At 42.4% G+C, this 18,073-nt stretch overlaps 1 protein-coding gene and 1 pseudogene across 5 annotated transcripts in view; one reads left to right on the forward strand and one right to left on the reverse strand.

Annotated features, from left to right (window-relative positions):
* The window catches only part of TTC13 (tetratricopeptide repeat domain 13), a 79,114-nt gene that overhangs the window by 17,307 nt on the left and 43,734 nt on the right, over positions 1 to 18,073 (forward strand). For 4 of the 5 annotated variants that reach the window (XM_047088604.1, XM_047088603.1, XM_047088606.1 and 1 more), the window contains exons 2-4: positions 1,015 to 1,109; positions 4,889 to 4,964; positions 8,992 to 9,062. In XM_047088604.1, the coding sequence (XP_046944560.1) occupies positions 1,015 to 1,109; positions 4,889 to 4,964; positions 8,992 to 9,062 (242 nt within the window). Of the gene's footprint in view, positions 1 to 1,014; positions 1,110 to 2,129; positions 2,219 to 4,888; positions 4,965 to 8,991; positions 9,063 to 18,073 lie in introns of those variants that run through there. The other variant, XM_047088607.1, reaches the window with a different exon arrangement.
* Positions 13,681 to 13,820, reverse strand: LOC124518922 (uncharacterized; annotated as a pseudogene).

Below are 18,073 nucleotides of genomic sequence, written 5' to 3' on the forward strand. Positions count from 1 at the left end.
ATTTATTATTTGAAGAGTAAAGTGTACTAATTAATGGTGATTGTAGTACTTTATTCTGTTTTAAGACTGAACAGTATTCCACTGTATGTATATACCACAGTTTGTCCATTGTCTGTTGATGGACATTTGGGCTGTTTCTACCATTTGGTTATGGCTAAATATTGCTTCTGTGAAGATGCATGTTCACATACTTGTTTGAGTTCCTGTTTTTAGTTCTTTTGGGTATATTCCTAGGGACGGAATAGTAGGACCATATGGTAATTCTATGTTCAACTTTTGGATGAACCAGTAAACTATCTTCCACAGTGGCCACACCATTTTACACAGCAATGTACAAGGGCTCTAATTTTTCTACATCCTTGCCAACACTTGTTTGCCTCGACAATAAAAAAAAAAAGCCGTTATTGTGGCAAACCTCATTGTGGTTTGATTTACATCCCCTAATCAATAATGATGTAGAGCATCTTTCCATGTATTCAGTGGCCATTTGTGTATCTTCTTTGGAGAATTGCCTGTTCCAGTCCTTTGCCCATTTTATAATTGGGTTGTCTTTTTGTTGTTGAAATCAGGACTTATTTATATATTCTGGATTCTAGACCCCTAGTACATATCTTTTAACATTAGATCTCCCTGGCTCGACTTTTTTCTCCCTTTTGTAATATTTTTTAACCTATGGTAAATACTGCCAGGTAGGAGATGTCCGAAAAAGGGATCTTAACAAGTACTGTATTAGTGACTGGTTGTGGGGACAGTCATGACAGCTATGCAAGGTATTTGGAAACTGTAGAATGTGACACAGCTGTAAGGTGGAAGGCAGGATGCCCCTTTTGGTGCTTTTTTGCCTTGTCCTCATTTTGGTTTGGTAGATTCTGTGTGTGTGTGTGTGTGTGTGTGTGTGTGTGTGTGCGCGCGCATGCCCACATATGTGTGTTCCTAACATTATAATTCATAGTTAAGAACCTAAGAACCATAAATTTCAGGTTCGGAGAATAACCAGGGATGTTTGCTTTTCAGAGTCATCCTTTCTGAACTTCCACGACTCAGACTGTGAACCCAAAGGGCCGCCACCCTGTGACTCACTGCTTTCCCTCAACACTGAAAAGATCCTGGTACGCATCTTCTGTCCATGCTTCTGTCTTTATGACCTAAAGTACAATGATACATGTTTCAAAAGGCACAGGTCACCTCTGTTTATCAACTAGGAGTTGGTTCTAGTTGGTTCCATTTGCATAAGATAAAGATAGGTCATCTGGTATTTAGTCACATTACATTATTATGACTTATGGATTGGATGGTTGATCATTCTAGACCTTGGCCTTTTTACTTCTCAGTTCCAAGGAATAAAGGGGAGATAATGGCTGAGCCTTACTTCTAGGAACCTAATGTATTTTAAGGTATAATATATTATTCTTCCAGCTTTTGCCTGTGTGGATATCTTTTATATCTATGTTTTTAACTGTCAGTACCCGCTGAACTGTATAGGGGGCCTCTCCACTCCAGGGATGAGTTCCTGGCACTACATAACGTCTGTCTCTGCCTGTTCACGTTAGCACGTACACTCCTCCAGCCTAGCCGCCTCAGGTGCAAGGCTCTTTTTTTTGTTGTTGTTGTTCACACTTAATTCTCTGAGGCTGAGTCGTTCTTTCAGTGCCCAAGGTGAACATATTTGTTTCTCCAGGCCTTTTCCTTCAACATCCACATAGATACTGTTTGCTTCTTGTGTTTAAAATTTCCCTTTAGGTTGCTCTCTCTTCTCCAGATAAAGCTTTGCCTTTGCATGTGAGAACTACTGAAAATGGGTAGAGTTTGCAAGCCAAAGAATGATCAACAGATGTTACCTAACTCATTGCATAGCGATCAACTCGATGTATGGAAGGACTTGAATTAGACTGGTCCCCAACCAGAATGGGCTAGCTTGTAGTGAGTTGGCCACCAATGAAAACACTTCAGTAGAAATTGGGTAATCCCCACCTTGGGGAGGGGATCAGATTCTTAGAATTATTAGGGACCTACCGTCTTACTGACAGTAATTCAAATATTTTCTCCGTGTTGCATTTCTAGTTTAAGATGGCACTAGCTAGTAACCTATGGGAGAAAGCTCATCAATCTTGGCCTTTCATTTTCCCTAGGTTGAAAATATGGGAGTTCGACTATTCATTTCTTCATTAATTCTCCAGATATTTATTTTGCACCTATTATGTGCCAGGCGTTGTGCTAAGTAAGTACTGGGAATAATGCCACAGTGAGCCAGCTAGCCTCAGTCCCTGCACTCGTGACTCCTAGTCACTAACCAGATAATTATACCAATAAACATAGAGGTATAGCAAAAGATCAGCATAATCTCCCTTTAAATTAGGGGGATCAGGTAGGACAGCTTTCAGAACTTGAAGCGTAAGCAGTGACCTGAGGATGGGTTGGAGTTGGTGTCCCAGCAAAGTGGGGCTGTGTGCATTAACGTCTTTGATTGGAGCTTCTCCCCGCTGTCCACAGAAGATATCTACAGATGCAGTATTAGGTGGGAAAGACTCGGGGCGCTTGGGTGGCTCAGTCGGTTAAGCGTCCGACTTCGGCTCAGGTTCCGATCTCACAGTTCGTGGGTTTGAGCCCCACGTCGGGCTCTGTGCTGACAGCCCAGAGCCTGGAGCCCGCTTCAGATTCTTTGTCTCCTTCTCCCTCCTGTTCCTTCCCTGTTCACGCTCTCTCTCTCTCTCTCTCTCTCAAAAATAAATAAAGATTATAAAAAAATTTTTTTAATAAAAAAAAAGAAGTGGGAAAGACTCTTTTTGATCAAGAAGTTAATTTGTCCATATTATACTTTTCTGCCCACTTCTGTTAGATGTTATTTCTAGTAAAATAAAAACACTTTAACTCAGATATGCTCTTCAGTATACTCTTGATGTTGCCGGGTAATGATTTCTTTTTTTTTTTTTTTTTAAGTTTATTTATTTATTTTGAGAGAGAGAGAGACAGAGACAGAGGGAGAGTAGGGGAAGGGCAGAGAGAGGGAGAGAGGGAAACCCCAAGCAGGCTCAACACTGACAGTGCAGAGCCCAACACAGGACTGTGAGATCACGACCTGAGCTGAAATCAAAAGTTGGACGCTTAACTGACTGAGCCACCAGGCGCCCCAAGTAAATGATATCCTTTTATGGGATTTCATTTTTGTTTTCTTCCTGTGCCTTTCTGCCCAGAGCCTTGGCAAATGGGAAACTCTCACTGAGTCCTGGATGAAACAATTAGACCTTTTTAAGTACTAAAAGCGATATTCATAGACTCCTTTCCTTGGCTATATGTAACTTACTAAGCGGAAAAGTATTTTACATCTGCGTGCTTATCTGTGACTGCCTGACAAAGAGGAGAGCCTCGTGTCTGGTCACACGGGATGTATGTACCGTGATGCCTTCACATGTTGTTAAATCTGCCGCTTCTTGAGTCTTGCAAGGATCTCACTGTAAGGCTCCCCATAGCTGTGTGGAAGCTTCCAGCTATAGAGCAAAATGCGAAAGAGCTGAGAGACTTCCTCTCTAGTCATCAGGTTAAACATTCAGTGTTAAACATTCCCATAGTAGTAGAAGTTTCAGATGTTCCATTTTGTCTGGAGTCCTGCATGGAATGAAGTGCGCATTCATCCCGACATGGGATGCCCTTCTGGCCTCTAGCTTTCAACCAGTGTTTTAACTAGAGGTAGATTATTCTTGACCTGTTTCATAGGCAGACTAAATACCACGCCGTATCTGAGTATCACTCTAGATTTTGAGAGTAAAGGGAGAATAAGCGGAAGTGCCTCGTTACTCTGTTATTTGAGTCCATGAAGTCCAAGAGGCCACAGTTCATCATCTGCTAATGACCACCAATCATGAGCTGGAAAGCACAAACAGCGATTAGGAGAGACTCTCCTGTAAAATTATTTGGCCATCATATATGCCTACGGGCATCCGTACCATGCATTTTTAAAACAGAAGAACTCAGTTAATCAGGACACCACTGAGTTCTAATCCTGTGGTCTTGCCCAAAGCCGCAAATCTTCAGTCCCTCACTGTCTTAGCTTCTCCTGTCTCTGTGTGTGTACAAGTTTTAATTGTGTCTTAGGTGAATCTCACATGAAGTAATCATTTTAACACGTACCCTGGAGGCTAAGCATATCCCAACTTAGCATCAGCAGTTAAATCTTCCGGGGAAGTGGCCGCTGTAGCGTCCGACGTGATTTGTCTCCTGCACCCTATAGAGCCGTCATTTCCCGTGCTGCTTGTAAAATCACTCCGGTTACTAAGCAAACTTACTCATTTTGTCTGCCCCTAGTTTCCACTTTTGGTTTCGTTTTCCTGCCAAATGGGCATATGTCTGCAGCAATTCTTTGTAGGCAATTTACTGCATTGAGCAGGATGGAGATGTTCACCATCTGCTGTGCACTTTCTACTAGAATGTCTTGTTTCCTGCTCCGATTTTGTGGGTCCCTTTCTGGCGTCATCTCTGGACAACTGGTAGCTCTTTTCTCTAAAGTATTTTTAGAGTTTACAAAGCAATATTCTATCATGCAGCCGCATTGGAGGACCGATCGCTAGAACACGATCCTCGTAACCTAATCGAGGCCATTAAATAGTCTCTGAAAACATGGAGGGAGCGTGGAGCAGCCAGCAGGATAAATCCCTATGGGAGCGAAAAGAAACTTGTTCTTAGAAACAGAACCACTAATGGTAGGGAGGAGGCAAATCAGTTGCACCATAAGCTATGTGCTTGAAGTACACAATTGGCATGACTTAAAGTGAACCTTTTCTCACTTCCATATGAACCAAATTTAGCTTCACTTTGTAAAAATACAGGTTTTCATTGCAAGCCTCGTCTTCATTTGTGAGAAGCTAACATGTACGTTTGTTTGTTTCTATTTCAGAGCCAGGCCAAGTCTATTGCAGAACAAAAGAGATTCCCTTTTGCCACGGATAATGACAGCACAAACGAAGAGCTAGGTGAGATGTGAATCTGGGGGAGGGGGCGGTTCCTGGGGTATTTGCCTAGAATTTATGATTCGATGCCGAGCAGGTAGGCAAGGTGGTGGAGTGGAAAGAACACAGACACCGGCTCTGCCAACATGAGTGGTGTGATGTCGGGTAGGACATTCAGCCCTTGTGTGGGTCCGTGCACCCTATGTCAGGATAACATGAAATAGAGAAAATACAGTAAAACCTTGGATGGCGAGTAACTTGTTCTGCGAGTGTTTCGCAAGACAAGCAAACATTTCTAATAAATTTTAACTTGATAAACGAGCAGTTGTCTTGCAATACGAGTATTACGTGATGCCGAATGTCACATGATCGCAACTGAACCAGTTGTTACTGAAATTCACTTTGATACACAAGTGCTTTGGATTACAAGCGTGTTTCTGGAATGGGTTATGCTCGCCAACCAAGGTTTTACCGTACAAGGTTTGGAGGAAATGATCGGTAAAGACGTGTCGACCTCTGTGTTTCTCTGGAAAGTAATAATGATGGTCATGAGCCCTTAGGAACGGTTATCATTCATTAAAAGGTCACTTGGGCTGTCATCAAATAGGAACCGCACAGAAGTGAAAGCCGAGGGGACTCACACCTACTTAATCTTCTGCGTAATAAAATAGCTAGGTGTGGGTTAATTTTACCGGGAGGCCAGTCAGTTATTGTTGTGAGTGTAGAAAAGTTGAGTTCATTCAGATCTGCAAAGGGGTCCTGCAAGTTGGCTGGGTCGTGGCATGTTTTAAAATAGTCTGGTTTCACCAGTGTCTGACGTGCTTTGGGTGTGTCTCATTCATTGCCTAGTCAGCTTACACTTGAAGGAGTGGAAACAAAATTGAAGACCAGACTGAACGGTGCAGCTGGATGGACTTGCCATAAGCACGTGTTCCTACCTGGTACCTGGTGACCCGAGGCACCTTTGGGAATTTTTTCTATCTTATACGTAATTATTTTATCCTTTCTGTGGCCATATGCATTTTGTATTAAGACTAAGCACTTCACGACGTGTGGCTGGCTGAGTCGGGAGAGCACGTGACTCCTGATTTCGGGGTCGTGAGTTCAAGCCCCACATTGGGCCTAGAGCTCACTTAAAAAAATAAAGACTGAGTGCTTCTTGTATTGGCTCCTTTGCTCTGTGCAGGCAATTAAGAGTTGACTATTTTTTAATTTTTTTTTTTTCAACGTTTATTTATTTTTGGGACAGAGAGAGACAGAGCATGAACGGGGGAGGGGCAGAGAGAGAGGGAGACGCAGAACCGGAAACAGGCTCCAGGCTCCGAGCCATCAGCCCAGAGCCCGACGCGGGGCTCGAACTCGCGGACCGCGAGATCGTGACCTGGCTGAAGTCGGACGCTTAACCGACTGCGCCACCCAGGCGCCCCAAGAGTTGACTATTTTTAGAGTATTAATCACTTCTTGGTGTTATTCTTTGCGTGGGCTTTGAGAATTAATTGCCTGTTAAGAAATCAGATTTGGCCTTTTCTGAAATCCTTGGATCTGTTCAGCCCTGTATTCACATACTAAGTGATGTAATTAAAGGCCTGGTATGGGGTCTAAGACTAATATAGGCCCTGACATAGCTTAGGATCTTTCATATCACAGCATTTTTTTTTTTTTCTTGGAAGAACAGCTTCTGTCAACACACACATTGCCAGGAGATGTAGAATTCTGGTCAGTAATGATTTCTGTGAGAATTCTGGTGTTCTCTTTATGTCTTTGTACTGCCACAGCAAAATTTGGCCCTAATACTTATTTATTTATATCTTTGCAAGATTTGGATTAAAAAAAAAATTTTTTTTTTTAACGTTCATTCATTTTGGAGAGACAGAAACAGCACGAGCAGGGCAGGGGCAGAGAGAAAGAGAGGGAGACACAGAACCCAAAGCAGGGCCCGAACTCACGAACCATGAGATCATGACCCGAGCCGAAGTCAGACGCTTGACCAACTAAGCCACCCAGGTACCCCAAGATTTGGATTTTTTTTTTTAATGGATTCTTTTGGGCTTTTCTCAAAACACATTTACCATTAGAAAGATTTGAGGGCTGCGTTTGATTTTATTTGAGTGGGGATCAACAGCCGAGCCACGGAGAACAATTGAAACATGTCCCCCAAGTACAGTATTTATCCCCTCACACTGTATTTGTTTTTATGGGTCGCTTATTCTTTTGTTCACTCGACAGATATTTACTGATTATGGGGAGATGGGTAGGAAATTCGAAAAATTTAGATCTGAAACGAACCTAAGAAAATGTTCTGCAGGCTTGTTAGGCAAGACCCAGAGAGTAATGAGAAGTGACTGAGGTTCCCGTGATCACCGGTGTTTGGCAGAGCGAGAACCTGAGCGCCCATCTTGGCCTTCCAATACATCACCATCCTCCTGCATTCCAAACAGGACACGTTTATATTTCAGTCCCTGTTCATGTAATCATCAGGAAAGTCAAACCGTTTTGCAGGCCAGCCCAGCACACGGCAGTTTCGGTACAGCCGTGGTCTACGGCAGGGTATGTGTCTGGAGGGTGGGTCCCAGAGCGGGCAGCCTGGGGCCTGTGTCACTGCGCATTCTCTTCAGACAGTTTGTTTAACTGCACTAAGTTTCCTTTCCTTGTCTTTGAATGGGGATAGTCTTCGTACCTGCCTCGTTGCACTCAAGGAGCAAATGAGTTAATACGTGGAAATGTACAGAGTGCCATGCACGTTACCCATTACTCTTGTTGTTGTTCCCACCTGCTGCTCCTGGCCCGCACCCCAAGGGTGTCTCTGGCCATCTGCTCATCTGATACGTCTGAATGGTATCCATTCTTATTATTCTGAATATGAGTTTGACCGTAATTTCTCTTTTCAAAGACATTATGACAAAGACAGCCCTCTTCGTTTTGAAGAATGCCCCCAAAGCTCTTGTCTTGTGATGACATTCAGTGCTTTTCAAATTTGCCTTTTTCAGGTTAATTATAAGGATAGTCTCTTTCTGCATTGAATGTTTTCACTACTTTTAACTGGCAGGAAACTTAAGCTCTTCACGACAAGAAAAGATTTAGTTGCTTGTCTTCACGACAAGAAAAGATTTAGTTGCTTGTCTCCTTGAACACCTGTTAGGGCCTAGAATCAGAGTGTTGCCAGTAAAGCTTTATTTGCAAAGAAATGTGACCAAAATAGTATTGTTTTGAGTGAGGAATACAGTTTTTTGAGGGATATTTGGGGATTTAGGGAGTTAGGGCAAGTTTTAGAGATGAAATGTAATGTAGAATATCAATAATGTATTCTAGTTTGGACAGGTGAAAAAATGGAGTCCAAATATTGCTGTGTTTTAGGAGGTTGTCATGGCTCTAATTTCAAAATACCGCTTACCTACACAATTTGACTGGAAACTATTCCTCTTTAGTGTATATTTAGAGTAGTGTTTTGGCTGTATTTTGAATACAAGCAGTAGGAAAAAGACTGTTGCACTGCACTGTTGTGAATTGGCTACAATGAAGCATTCTGCTCATATGTATTAATTTGAGCCTCTGTTTTTGTTCTTACTCGGCAACTGGCAGTAAGTTCAGCACCACCACTGCCCCCCTGCCCCCCCCCCCCCCCCCCCGCCCCGGAATTGAGACTTGTGGTGCTATTTGGGTGTTTCTCTTAACTTTCACCATAAAACCACATTGTCATGTTATGTGGGTTTCGTTGAGGCTTATTACTAGCTCTTTTGATGTATAGGTGGGAAACATCATAAAGGTTATTTGGTATTTGAAAGTGAACAATGGGCTTAGAAAAAGATAATTACTTCTGTAGGCAATGTTTTATAGATGGCTTTAATAATTTAAATCTAGAGAGCACCAGAAGACTGATAGCAAGTGGCGAGTGGTGGAAGGAATTCAATTACATCTTCTTAACTTCCAGGTTTTCTTTAACTGCTTCTAGCCCTTGGAGCTGCCCTTTAGGATTCAGCAAAGCATTTAGTCACCGATTCTGGTGTGAGATCCTTTGTTCTTTCTTTTAACATTTTTGTATTTTGTTTCATAGCTATTGCTTATGTGTTGATTGGCAGTGGTCTCTATGATGAAGCCATAAGACATTTTTCAACAATGCTTCAGGTAATTTCTCTTCTTAATTATGTAATTTCAAGTTTAGAGTCACGACAGAAATACAGGCTTATGCGTAAAGTGCTACAAGAATGCATTGACTTTAAGGTTATGTGAGAAAGTGAAAGAAATCAGCCCTGACTGAGCACTTTCTTGGCGCAGGCCTTGAAACACTGCTCTCATGTCATCTTTGCAGTATTACTTTATTTTAAAGGAGGAAAATGAGATCAAAGGAGGTCAAGCAATTTGCTGACAGTCTCCCCACCATCAGCTAGAAGAGATGGGACTCAAATGCAAGTTTAAAAGAAAAGAAAACCATTAGCTTCCGTTCACTTTGCTCTCTACCATGCCATCCCCCATAAGATACGGATGCTGGACATTCAGGTTCACTTTCCGTGCAGGAGTTGATCTGCACGGTTCCACTCGTGGGTTTGTTTCTCCCCTTGAAGTATAATTGTGAGACTCCTCAGTGGCAGCATTGAGCCTTCACTGATTGATGGCTGCATTAAAATCTGGTTAAGATAAAAGGCTTAAACAAACGTGTGTAAGAGTTGCAGTGGAGACCCGTAAAATAGCCCAACGTTGTTAGCCTTACACCCTTATCTTTATTTAATGGTGTTCTTGTAGATGCCGACCATTGCCGATTGTCGATGTGTGTGTGTCCAGTAGAGTAGTGCAGTGAAGAAGCATGGTCTTTAGAGTTAAAGACTTATACCCATGTTCTAATCCCCTCTGCTGGTTGCTAGCAAGTTATTTAGCCTCCTGGCATATGGGGATAATAACCATTACCTCCAAAAATATTCTTGTTAGGTTTAAATGACATATTCTGTAAAGTACTTAGGACTCAGTGCCTGGCACAGAGTAAATGCTCAGTTCCTTTTAGCTACTCAAAGCACCATTCTAGCATATTCGTCTGTGCCAATACAGTGAGAACCAACAGATAATTTACAATCCAGCAGGTAAACTGAATTTTAGAATACTCATTTGGGAGTTTCTGCACCACTTTTGTTTTCTTTTTCGAAACATGGAATTGGTTATATTGACAATCGTGCCTTCATCCTCGAAATCACAGAGATTCAAGCCGTTGTGTGTTTGAGTGCTCATATGGAATAGCATTCTTCAGCAGAGTTTGAAGGATGAAGGGTAGATTATTAATGTTAAAAATCGCCTTTCTGTGAAGCCTTGCAATATTGGAAAATATAAGCAAGGACTTCACACAGTTAGCACTTGGCCCTGGTTTGAAAGGGAGGTTTTGGTACCTTTGTAGAAGCAAATGTCAGTTAATCTCTGGTAACTGATAGCAGAAAACAGTGCGAGCTTTCAGACATACTATCAATTCATTCAACTTTTTGAAAACTATTTTTACCATTGTAGTTGAAGGCAGTATAAGAATCATAAAGAAAAACTTTAACAAAAAATTTCCTAATTCTGCCACTGTACCGTTCACTGAAGTTGTTTTGCGTATGACCTTTCAAAGCGTGTATGCATTCGTGTTTTATAATCTGAATACACGTAATATTTCATATTACTTTTCACTGAATTTTATACTGTAAATGTTTTTCAGTAAGTCTCTGCAATCTTATGCTTCCATTGGCTCTATGCTACTCTTCGTGTTGTCCGTTTATTGTTTTAAAATGTTATTTCTCTTGCCATTGCATTCAGAAAGTAGATCAAAATTTCTGTGTGTCCAGGCAAGGTCTTAATATACTGATATTTGACATAGCATTTTCATCACTCTGCGATACAATGGGCTGCTTTCAAGTGGGAAAGTTTTCTTTGAGCATGTGTGGTTTATACAGTTGGACTCCTTTTCTGGTGATGCAGGCTATTGATGGCGCAGGAACAGAGAATGGGGAACAGCGGAAATTCAAATACTACGGGCTCACAGAGGACAGCCCGGGTGACCACTTAGCACACATTTTGATGTAGGAACAAGAGTGCCTGTGGCTTGCTGGTGCTGTTCTTGGTGACTTCTGTCTTCTGTGCCTTTGTCTCGGTGCTTCCCAGCCTTATCCACATCAGGACACGCGTGGAAAAGCCTATTCGCACAACACACTGGAGTAAACAAAAGCAAACACAGAGGCATCTGGATAGAGCTCAGTGAAAATTTGTTATGTTGTCTTCGTGTTCCATAACTACGAGAAACACGGGGTACAAAGATTGGTTAAAAAATGCTAAAATTCTTTTCAAAAATTTTAATGAGAGGGGCACCTAGGTGGCTCAGTCGGCTGAGCATCTGACTTCAGCTCGGGTCATGATCTCAAGGTTCGTGACTTCGAGCCCCGCATCGGGCTCTGTGCTGACAGCCCAGAGCCTGGAGCCTGTTTTGGATTCTGTCTGGCCCTCCCCTGCTCACACTGTGTGTCTCTCTCGCTCTCAAAAATACACAAACATTTAAAAATTTATTATTTTTTTAAATGAGAAACTCAGTCCTGCCTTTCAGGACAAAACATTTCCGTGTCCAGGGTCCTGAAGAGCGGTTTGCTCACCACTGCTGCATGGATGCTGCCCTCTTGCCTTTCTCTGTCCATGTTAGGACTGGACTGAGTACCACTGCAGGACCATTTTTGTCAGCACGTGCCAGTGGGTGTTCACCTGTTCCCTGCAGGACCCTTTGCACGGGCAGAAACTCTGTAAGCCAGCACACGTCCTCTAGCAAACCTGCAGTGGTAACTGTTTGCACACAAGCGTTTTAGGGGTTTTGAGCTCATGAACGCTTGACAAGACTTTTCATTTGGACAGCCCGTGAGCTCCTCCGGTATCCAGCAGCAGAGTGTGGAACCTGATTCCTTTCACAGAAAGCTGGAAACAAATGGGACCATGAGGGCTTGAATTATATGAGATTTATCATTTTTATAAGATCGTTTAATGTGCAATTTGGATCTGTGCATGTGGGCTACTTAAATTCCAGCGTGACCTTTTGATGTAAAGCTTTTAAACCTTTTTTTCTTAGCTGCACCATGAGGGGCAGACTTACAAGATGTTTCCACAGTTTCTGTTGCCGTGAGGTATTTGAGTAGTTCTCTAACTAGGGGGTACTTGGTACCGCTATAAAGGAAGGAAAAAAAAAAAACTCCTCAAGCATGCAGGTTTCTAACTGAGCATAATTTCAAAGCTTGATAGGTCTATCAGACTGCATTGAAAATTCTTGGTTTAAAAGCTTGTGAATTAGTGCTCTCTCTGAGTGTCCTTCCGCATGTCTGTGCATCGAAGACCGTGTTTTTGAAAAGCAGAACCATTCCCTGTGCTTCTTTGGTCCCCAGGCGGGGCTCGGTAAGCTAAGTGCTACAGAAGTTTTATGAAGCCATTGGCCTTTGTTATTAATTGTGTGGCCTTGAGCTCATCTGCTTCGGGTGGAACTGAATCCATAAAAATGTTTCTTATTTCACACGAGCAGACAAAATAGGAAACATGCCTCTCTGTGTGATTTGTGAACATCCTTCATGTAATTATGTATGTGGGTCTGCAGCTCGGGCAAAACTCAGTCCTCATTACCTTGCTGTGCACTGACTTTTTTGACTTATTTGTCTTTGATCCAGTGACTTTTGAGTTTTAATCCGAAAGCCAGGCTTGGTAGTGGAAAAATAAATATTTGTAAAACTTAAAGCCCCTCTATAAATGGTATAATGAGGATAGTAAATTAGACCTTTCTGAATTTAAGGAGATCGGTGTCTTGGGACTTGAGACATCTAAGTGTACATGATTCCAGTAATGTAACTATCTTATTATACAATGATTGTGCATTTGCATAAAGTAAGTAATATTGGAAGATTGAAATCTTAGTTTTCATTGAAGTCATTTCAAATTCAGAACACTTAGGGGCACCTGGGTGGCTCTGTCTGTTGAGCATCCAACTTCGGTTCAGATGATGGTCTTGTGGTTCGTGAGTTCGAGCCCCACATCAGGCTCTCTCCTGTCAGCCTGTCAGTGCAGAGCCTGCTTCAGATCCTCTGTGTCCCTCTCTCTGCCCCTCCCCTGCTTGCACTCTCCTCAAAATAAATAAATATTTTAAAAAATAAAGTAAAATGCTGAACATTTGACAAAACGTAAATATTATTAGACTTGTAGACTCAAAAATCTTTTGAAAAATGGGTATTCTGAGCCTAATTTGTTTTTAGAAGTAAACATTGGTTTTTAGCTGAAAATATAATGCATTATGGCATTTCTTAAAGCTCTTTGACTTCTTGTTAACATCCAAAGCCCATGATAGACAAAATAATAAACTTGTATCAATCAAGAAAGGTAAGGTAAGAAAATCTGTCCTTTAAATTTAGGACCTCTTAATACTAGATTGTAACTGAAATAACAACTACAATAATCCCTTACAGATTCACACAATATTTAGGTTTCTGTATTCAATTTACTTTTTTTTAGAATTACTTTTTTTTTTTTTTTTTTTTTTTTTTTTTTTTTTTACATGTAGCAAGAATTACTTGGGGCGCCTGGGTGGCGCAGTCGGTTAAGCGTCCGACTTCAGCCAGGTCACGATCTCGCAGTCCGGGAGTTCGAGCCCCGCGTCAGGCTCTGGGCTGATGGCTCAGAGCCTGGAGCCTGTTTCCGATTCTGTGTCTCCCTCTCTCTCTGCTCCTCCCCCGTTCATGCTCTGTCTCTCTCTGTCCCAAAAATAAATAAACGTTGAAAGAATTACTATCAAACTCCACTCACTGGACCAGAGACCCTCATGGTGTTAGGGAAAGACTTGCCCCTTATGTAGAACACTACTGACACTTGTGAGTTCGTTGGCCAGCCAGTGGCCTCTAGAATTTCTTTTTATTTTTTTTAAGTTTATTTATTTATTTTGAGAGAGAGTGAGTGCACAAGTGGCGGTGGGGCGGGAGGGCGGTGCAGAGAGAAAGAGAGACAGAATCCCAAGCAGGCTCCACGCAGAGCCTGATGCGGGGCTCAAACTCATGAACTGTGAGATCATGACCTGAGCTGAGACCAAGGGTCAGATGTTTAACTGACTGTGCCACCCAGGTGCCCTAGAATTTCTTTTTAAACAGTATAGCAGGATGTGTAATTATTGTTGTTGTTAAATAATAGATTTTGTTACTTGTCTTGATTGATACAACTTGTTATCTGTCACTGGCAGAACTGAAAGTCACCGCCACAAGCATCAGACCACGTGGGTGACCCAGAGGGACGGCTGGGGAAGTGAGGCATGTGGGGCCACTATAGGGTTCTCTGCCAGTGGCAGCCACACATAAAATCCTAAGGGCCAAAATAATGATGACCAAATTCAGGAAGTTGTCAGTGTTCAGATATTTGAACTGTTACAAACTGTTTAATGGCTATTTTTTAAAGGCTTGAAATCTTTTATTGCTATAAAATATTATAGCTGTGATTGCTGGTGGCCCACCTGGAGCCATTCCAATGGCACATGTGTCACCCTGCTTTGCCTTATGGAACTATGAATTGGCTTTTTTTCCAATCATGGTACCCCATTGTTTCTGGCCAGGTCATCTGCTTGCTCCCCCTCTGAGAAGAGGAGGCCAGGCCAAGCTGACTTTGATCTGATAGTCTTTAATACTCATTAAAATCTTCTTGTCTGCCTAAAAAATGGCCAGTGATTGTTGTTAACTAACAACTGCTACATATTAAGACTCACGTGTCAGGCTAAGACTAAGTGTCACAAATCCAAACATGAGGATACATTCCCTTGAGGAGATTGTCACCGTGGGTGACAAATGTGCAGATGCAGTAGAATGAGTAATAAGAGAATGACTTCAATGGAATTATATCTGTTAAGAGGCTCCAACTCGACTGCATGCTTTCCCCTGATCCCTCCACACACCCCTACCCATAACTGAGAAGGAATCCCTAGTTGTGTGCCAGTGCTGCCCGGATCAATGCGTGGCACCCTCTTCACTGGCATACGTGAGTCCACCTGCTCCACACATCGGTGTGCTGCTGATTTCAGCACCGACTCTCTCTGGATAGCTCCCAAAGGACCTCTCCTGTCCCTCTGCTTCTCCTGGCTCTGGTCAAACCACAGCCAAGCCACTATCACCTGCCAAATAACCGGTGCAGGCATGGTTGTCTGGATTATCACCTCACACTCTCCACACACATGCACACCATCCATACACGTACACTTTTGTACTTTAAAACACACACGTACTTTGCTGTTGTTTTCAGCTTGAAGATTAAAATCCTTAATAACGTCCCTGTCTACCTCTCCAAACTCATCTTGGAGCAGATGCTATACTTCCTGCTTGCCTTGGGGCCTTTGGCTCCCTCTGCCTGGACCAGCTACTCTGAGATGCGCTCACCTGCGACACATTTCATCCAAGGCACCTCTTCCTGGGGGAAACCTTCCTAACCGTGTCTAGTCTTTATGCATTTGCTAAAAGCACTGTTTACTACTCTCGTTCTTACTGAACATGTAACTTTACATTTATGTTTGCGATTCTTTGGCTAAACTCCAAGAAGGCAAGAATCTTACCTTCTGTCTTTGTTTTTGGTGACTATGGTATTCCTCACACATGAAACCAGACATGGCTGAAAGCTGGCCCTAAGTATTTGTTGACCAAAGGACTAATGTCTGTACGGCATACAGTAGGGGCCAAGGCAAAGGAGCTTATTTATTTTCCAGGGGAGTCTGGAAGGAGTCAGGGGAGAGGTGGTGTTTGAGCTGAGGCGGTGGGTGAGTGTTCCTGCAGAGGGACTAGCATGTGTAGCACGCTGAGCTTGGGAGAGTGTCTTGTATCTGGGGAGCTATGAAGTAGTACTCGTTTACAGAGTACGAATTATGAGTGGAAAGTGGAAGGAGATGAGACTGAACAAGGCAAGAAAATGACCGATATTTTCTACCAAAGCATTTAGATGTTATCTCATTGTTTTTCAAATTGTGAGTTGCTGCCTTTTAGTAGGGCCTGAAATTGATTGGCAAGTGAAGACTAACACCTTTTAAAAAAATGAAACACACTAGAATAGAAACTAGAAGACTGCATGTCAATAGGAAGACTAGGTTTGACTTAGTGCAACTCTCATTTCTAATGCGTGTATGTGTGTGCGCGTGCATGTCACGTACATATGTATGTGTATCCTGGATAATGACGTAAAAGGCATTTTACTATGAGTTAGAGCCACAGTATGTTTGAATGTGGCTGTTGTAGGTATACAGGGTATATGGAGATGCCACTTCAGTAGAAGAACTATTTATTTACGTAAACTTTTTTTTTTTTTCTGATTTGCCCCTTATAATTATTTTTTTCAGTTTTAGGAGAAAAGCTTCTTAGATTATATATTTTGAGACATTACACATCTGAGAGCAGGTGTTCCTCTCACTGGAGAATGTCCTCAGAGGGGAAGAGCCATGTGGGCTCACTGCCCCCTGCCCCAGCCTGTACTACTTTCTGTGGACTGTTCTGTCTCTTGGCAGGTGGTATTGCTATGGAAACACATGAAGTCAATCTTACCTTAATTCCTCATCAGGAAACTGTTTTCCCTGCTCTTCCTCTCCCTCCGTGCCTGTATCCCTCTCCCTCCAAACTAGCCTCTGTGCCTTTTTTATTTTTATTTATTTATTTTTATATTTGAGAGAGAGACAGAGAGTGCGTAGGGGAGAGGCAGAGAGAGAGGGGGAGACACAGAATCCAAAGCAGGCTCCAGGCTCCGAGCTGTCAGCACAGAGCCCAACGCGGGGCTCGAACCCACGAACCGTGAGATCATGACCTGAGCCGAAGTCGGACGCTCAATCGACTGAGCCACCCAGGCGCCCCACTCTCTGCCTTTTTTATTTTCCAGCCAGGGAGGATATTTAAATGTTTCAAGTGTTATTATCTCTGGGTGGCAGGATTATGGGGTGCCCTTCTCCTTTGCGCTTTTCTTCATTTTCTAGATTTTGCTGTAGTTGATAATAAGTATTCCAACTATTTATTTGAATAAAATGTTTATAATAAACATGTTGATATTCTATAACGCATATTACTTAAAACATCTTTTTCCAACTATAAATGTGTACATGTTTGTCTTGAACAAGGAAAAGGAATAGTAGTAAGTAGAGTGGGAACATAGCTCATAATCCCACTCCCAAGAGAAAATTGCTGTTAGCATTTTGGAGCATTCTTTTCTGTGCACGTACGGACCCACACAAATCATTTATAAGTACTGTTTATAAAAGGAAGTGGCATTCCCCTGCAGTTCTATAACTTGGACTTTTTTCCCATGTAATGCATAGCATGGAGCCCTTCATGCCAGTCACATATAAGTTATAAATCCCAACTCCAAACAGAACCGTCTGGAGCCAGGGAAGTGGTTTAAATGAGCAAAGTGGACTGCTGTGACGTAGAGGTGATGGGTGGGCTTCCGGGAAACTGATGAGTACACACCCCTCATCTAAGGAAGCCTCCAGTACTTAGCTCTAGTTTTTTTTTTTTTTCATGAGAGAATGCAAAAATATGGGCTTATCTTTGCTGCATGTTTTGATTTTTCAAGTGAAGCTAGAGATCTTTCACTGTTTACTTGAATTTTTCCCATTTTTATACACCGTGAGCCAGTCTGCCGGCTGGGTTGAGGCCACTGATGCACCAGTTTGCTGCTTGATACGGGTGTACCTGATTCTGTTTCAAGTAGTCTTTTTTGTTTTCCAATATATGGAATCTTCTCGTTTATTTTTTCTCATTATTGTTGGAGTTGCTGTGTCTTTTTCTGCAATGCGGGCAGACAACCTATCTCACACTTGAAACCGAATGATAGACTAGTCTACAAAGTGCCTCGTCTGGTACAGTTCTGTTCAATTCTTTAGCAGCATCAAGAGTTTCACCCCGGACGATATAGCCAGAAGCTATATCTTCTTTCTTAAATGCAGAGGAAGGATTCCGAGAAGAGGTAGAAATTGCAGAGGCTAAATGTAGAAGAGAGACATTTCCCTCAGGAAGTGGGATGCTTCATACCACTGACCTGTTTGTGGGGACCTGGTGGCGAGGCAGAGGACCCTGTCCTTGGGCCTGAGAAGGGTTTCATCTAGTCCATCAGGGGGCAGCTTGCAGAAAGGGTCTGATTCCTATTCTGACATATAG

Source organism: Lynx rufus, unplaced genomic scaffold, assembly GCF_022079265.1.
Source record: "Lynx rufus isolate CCGP_SWC_20201006 ecotype Redwood Valley unplaced genomic scaffold, mLynRuf1.p SCAF_25, whole genome shotgun sequence".
NCBI lineage: Eukaryota > Metazoa > Chordata > Mammalia > Carnivora > Felidae > Lynx > Lynx rufus.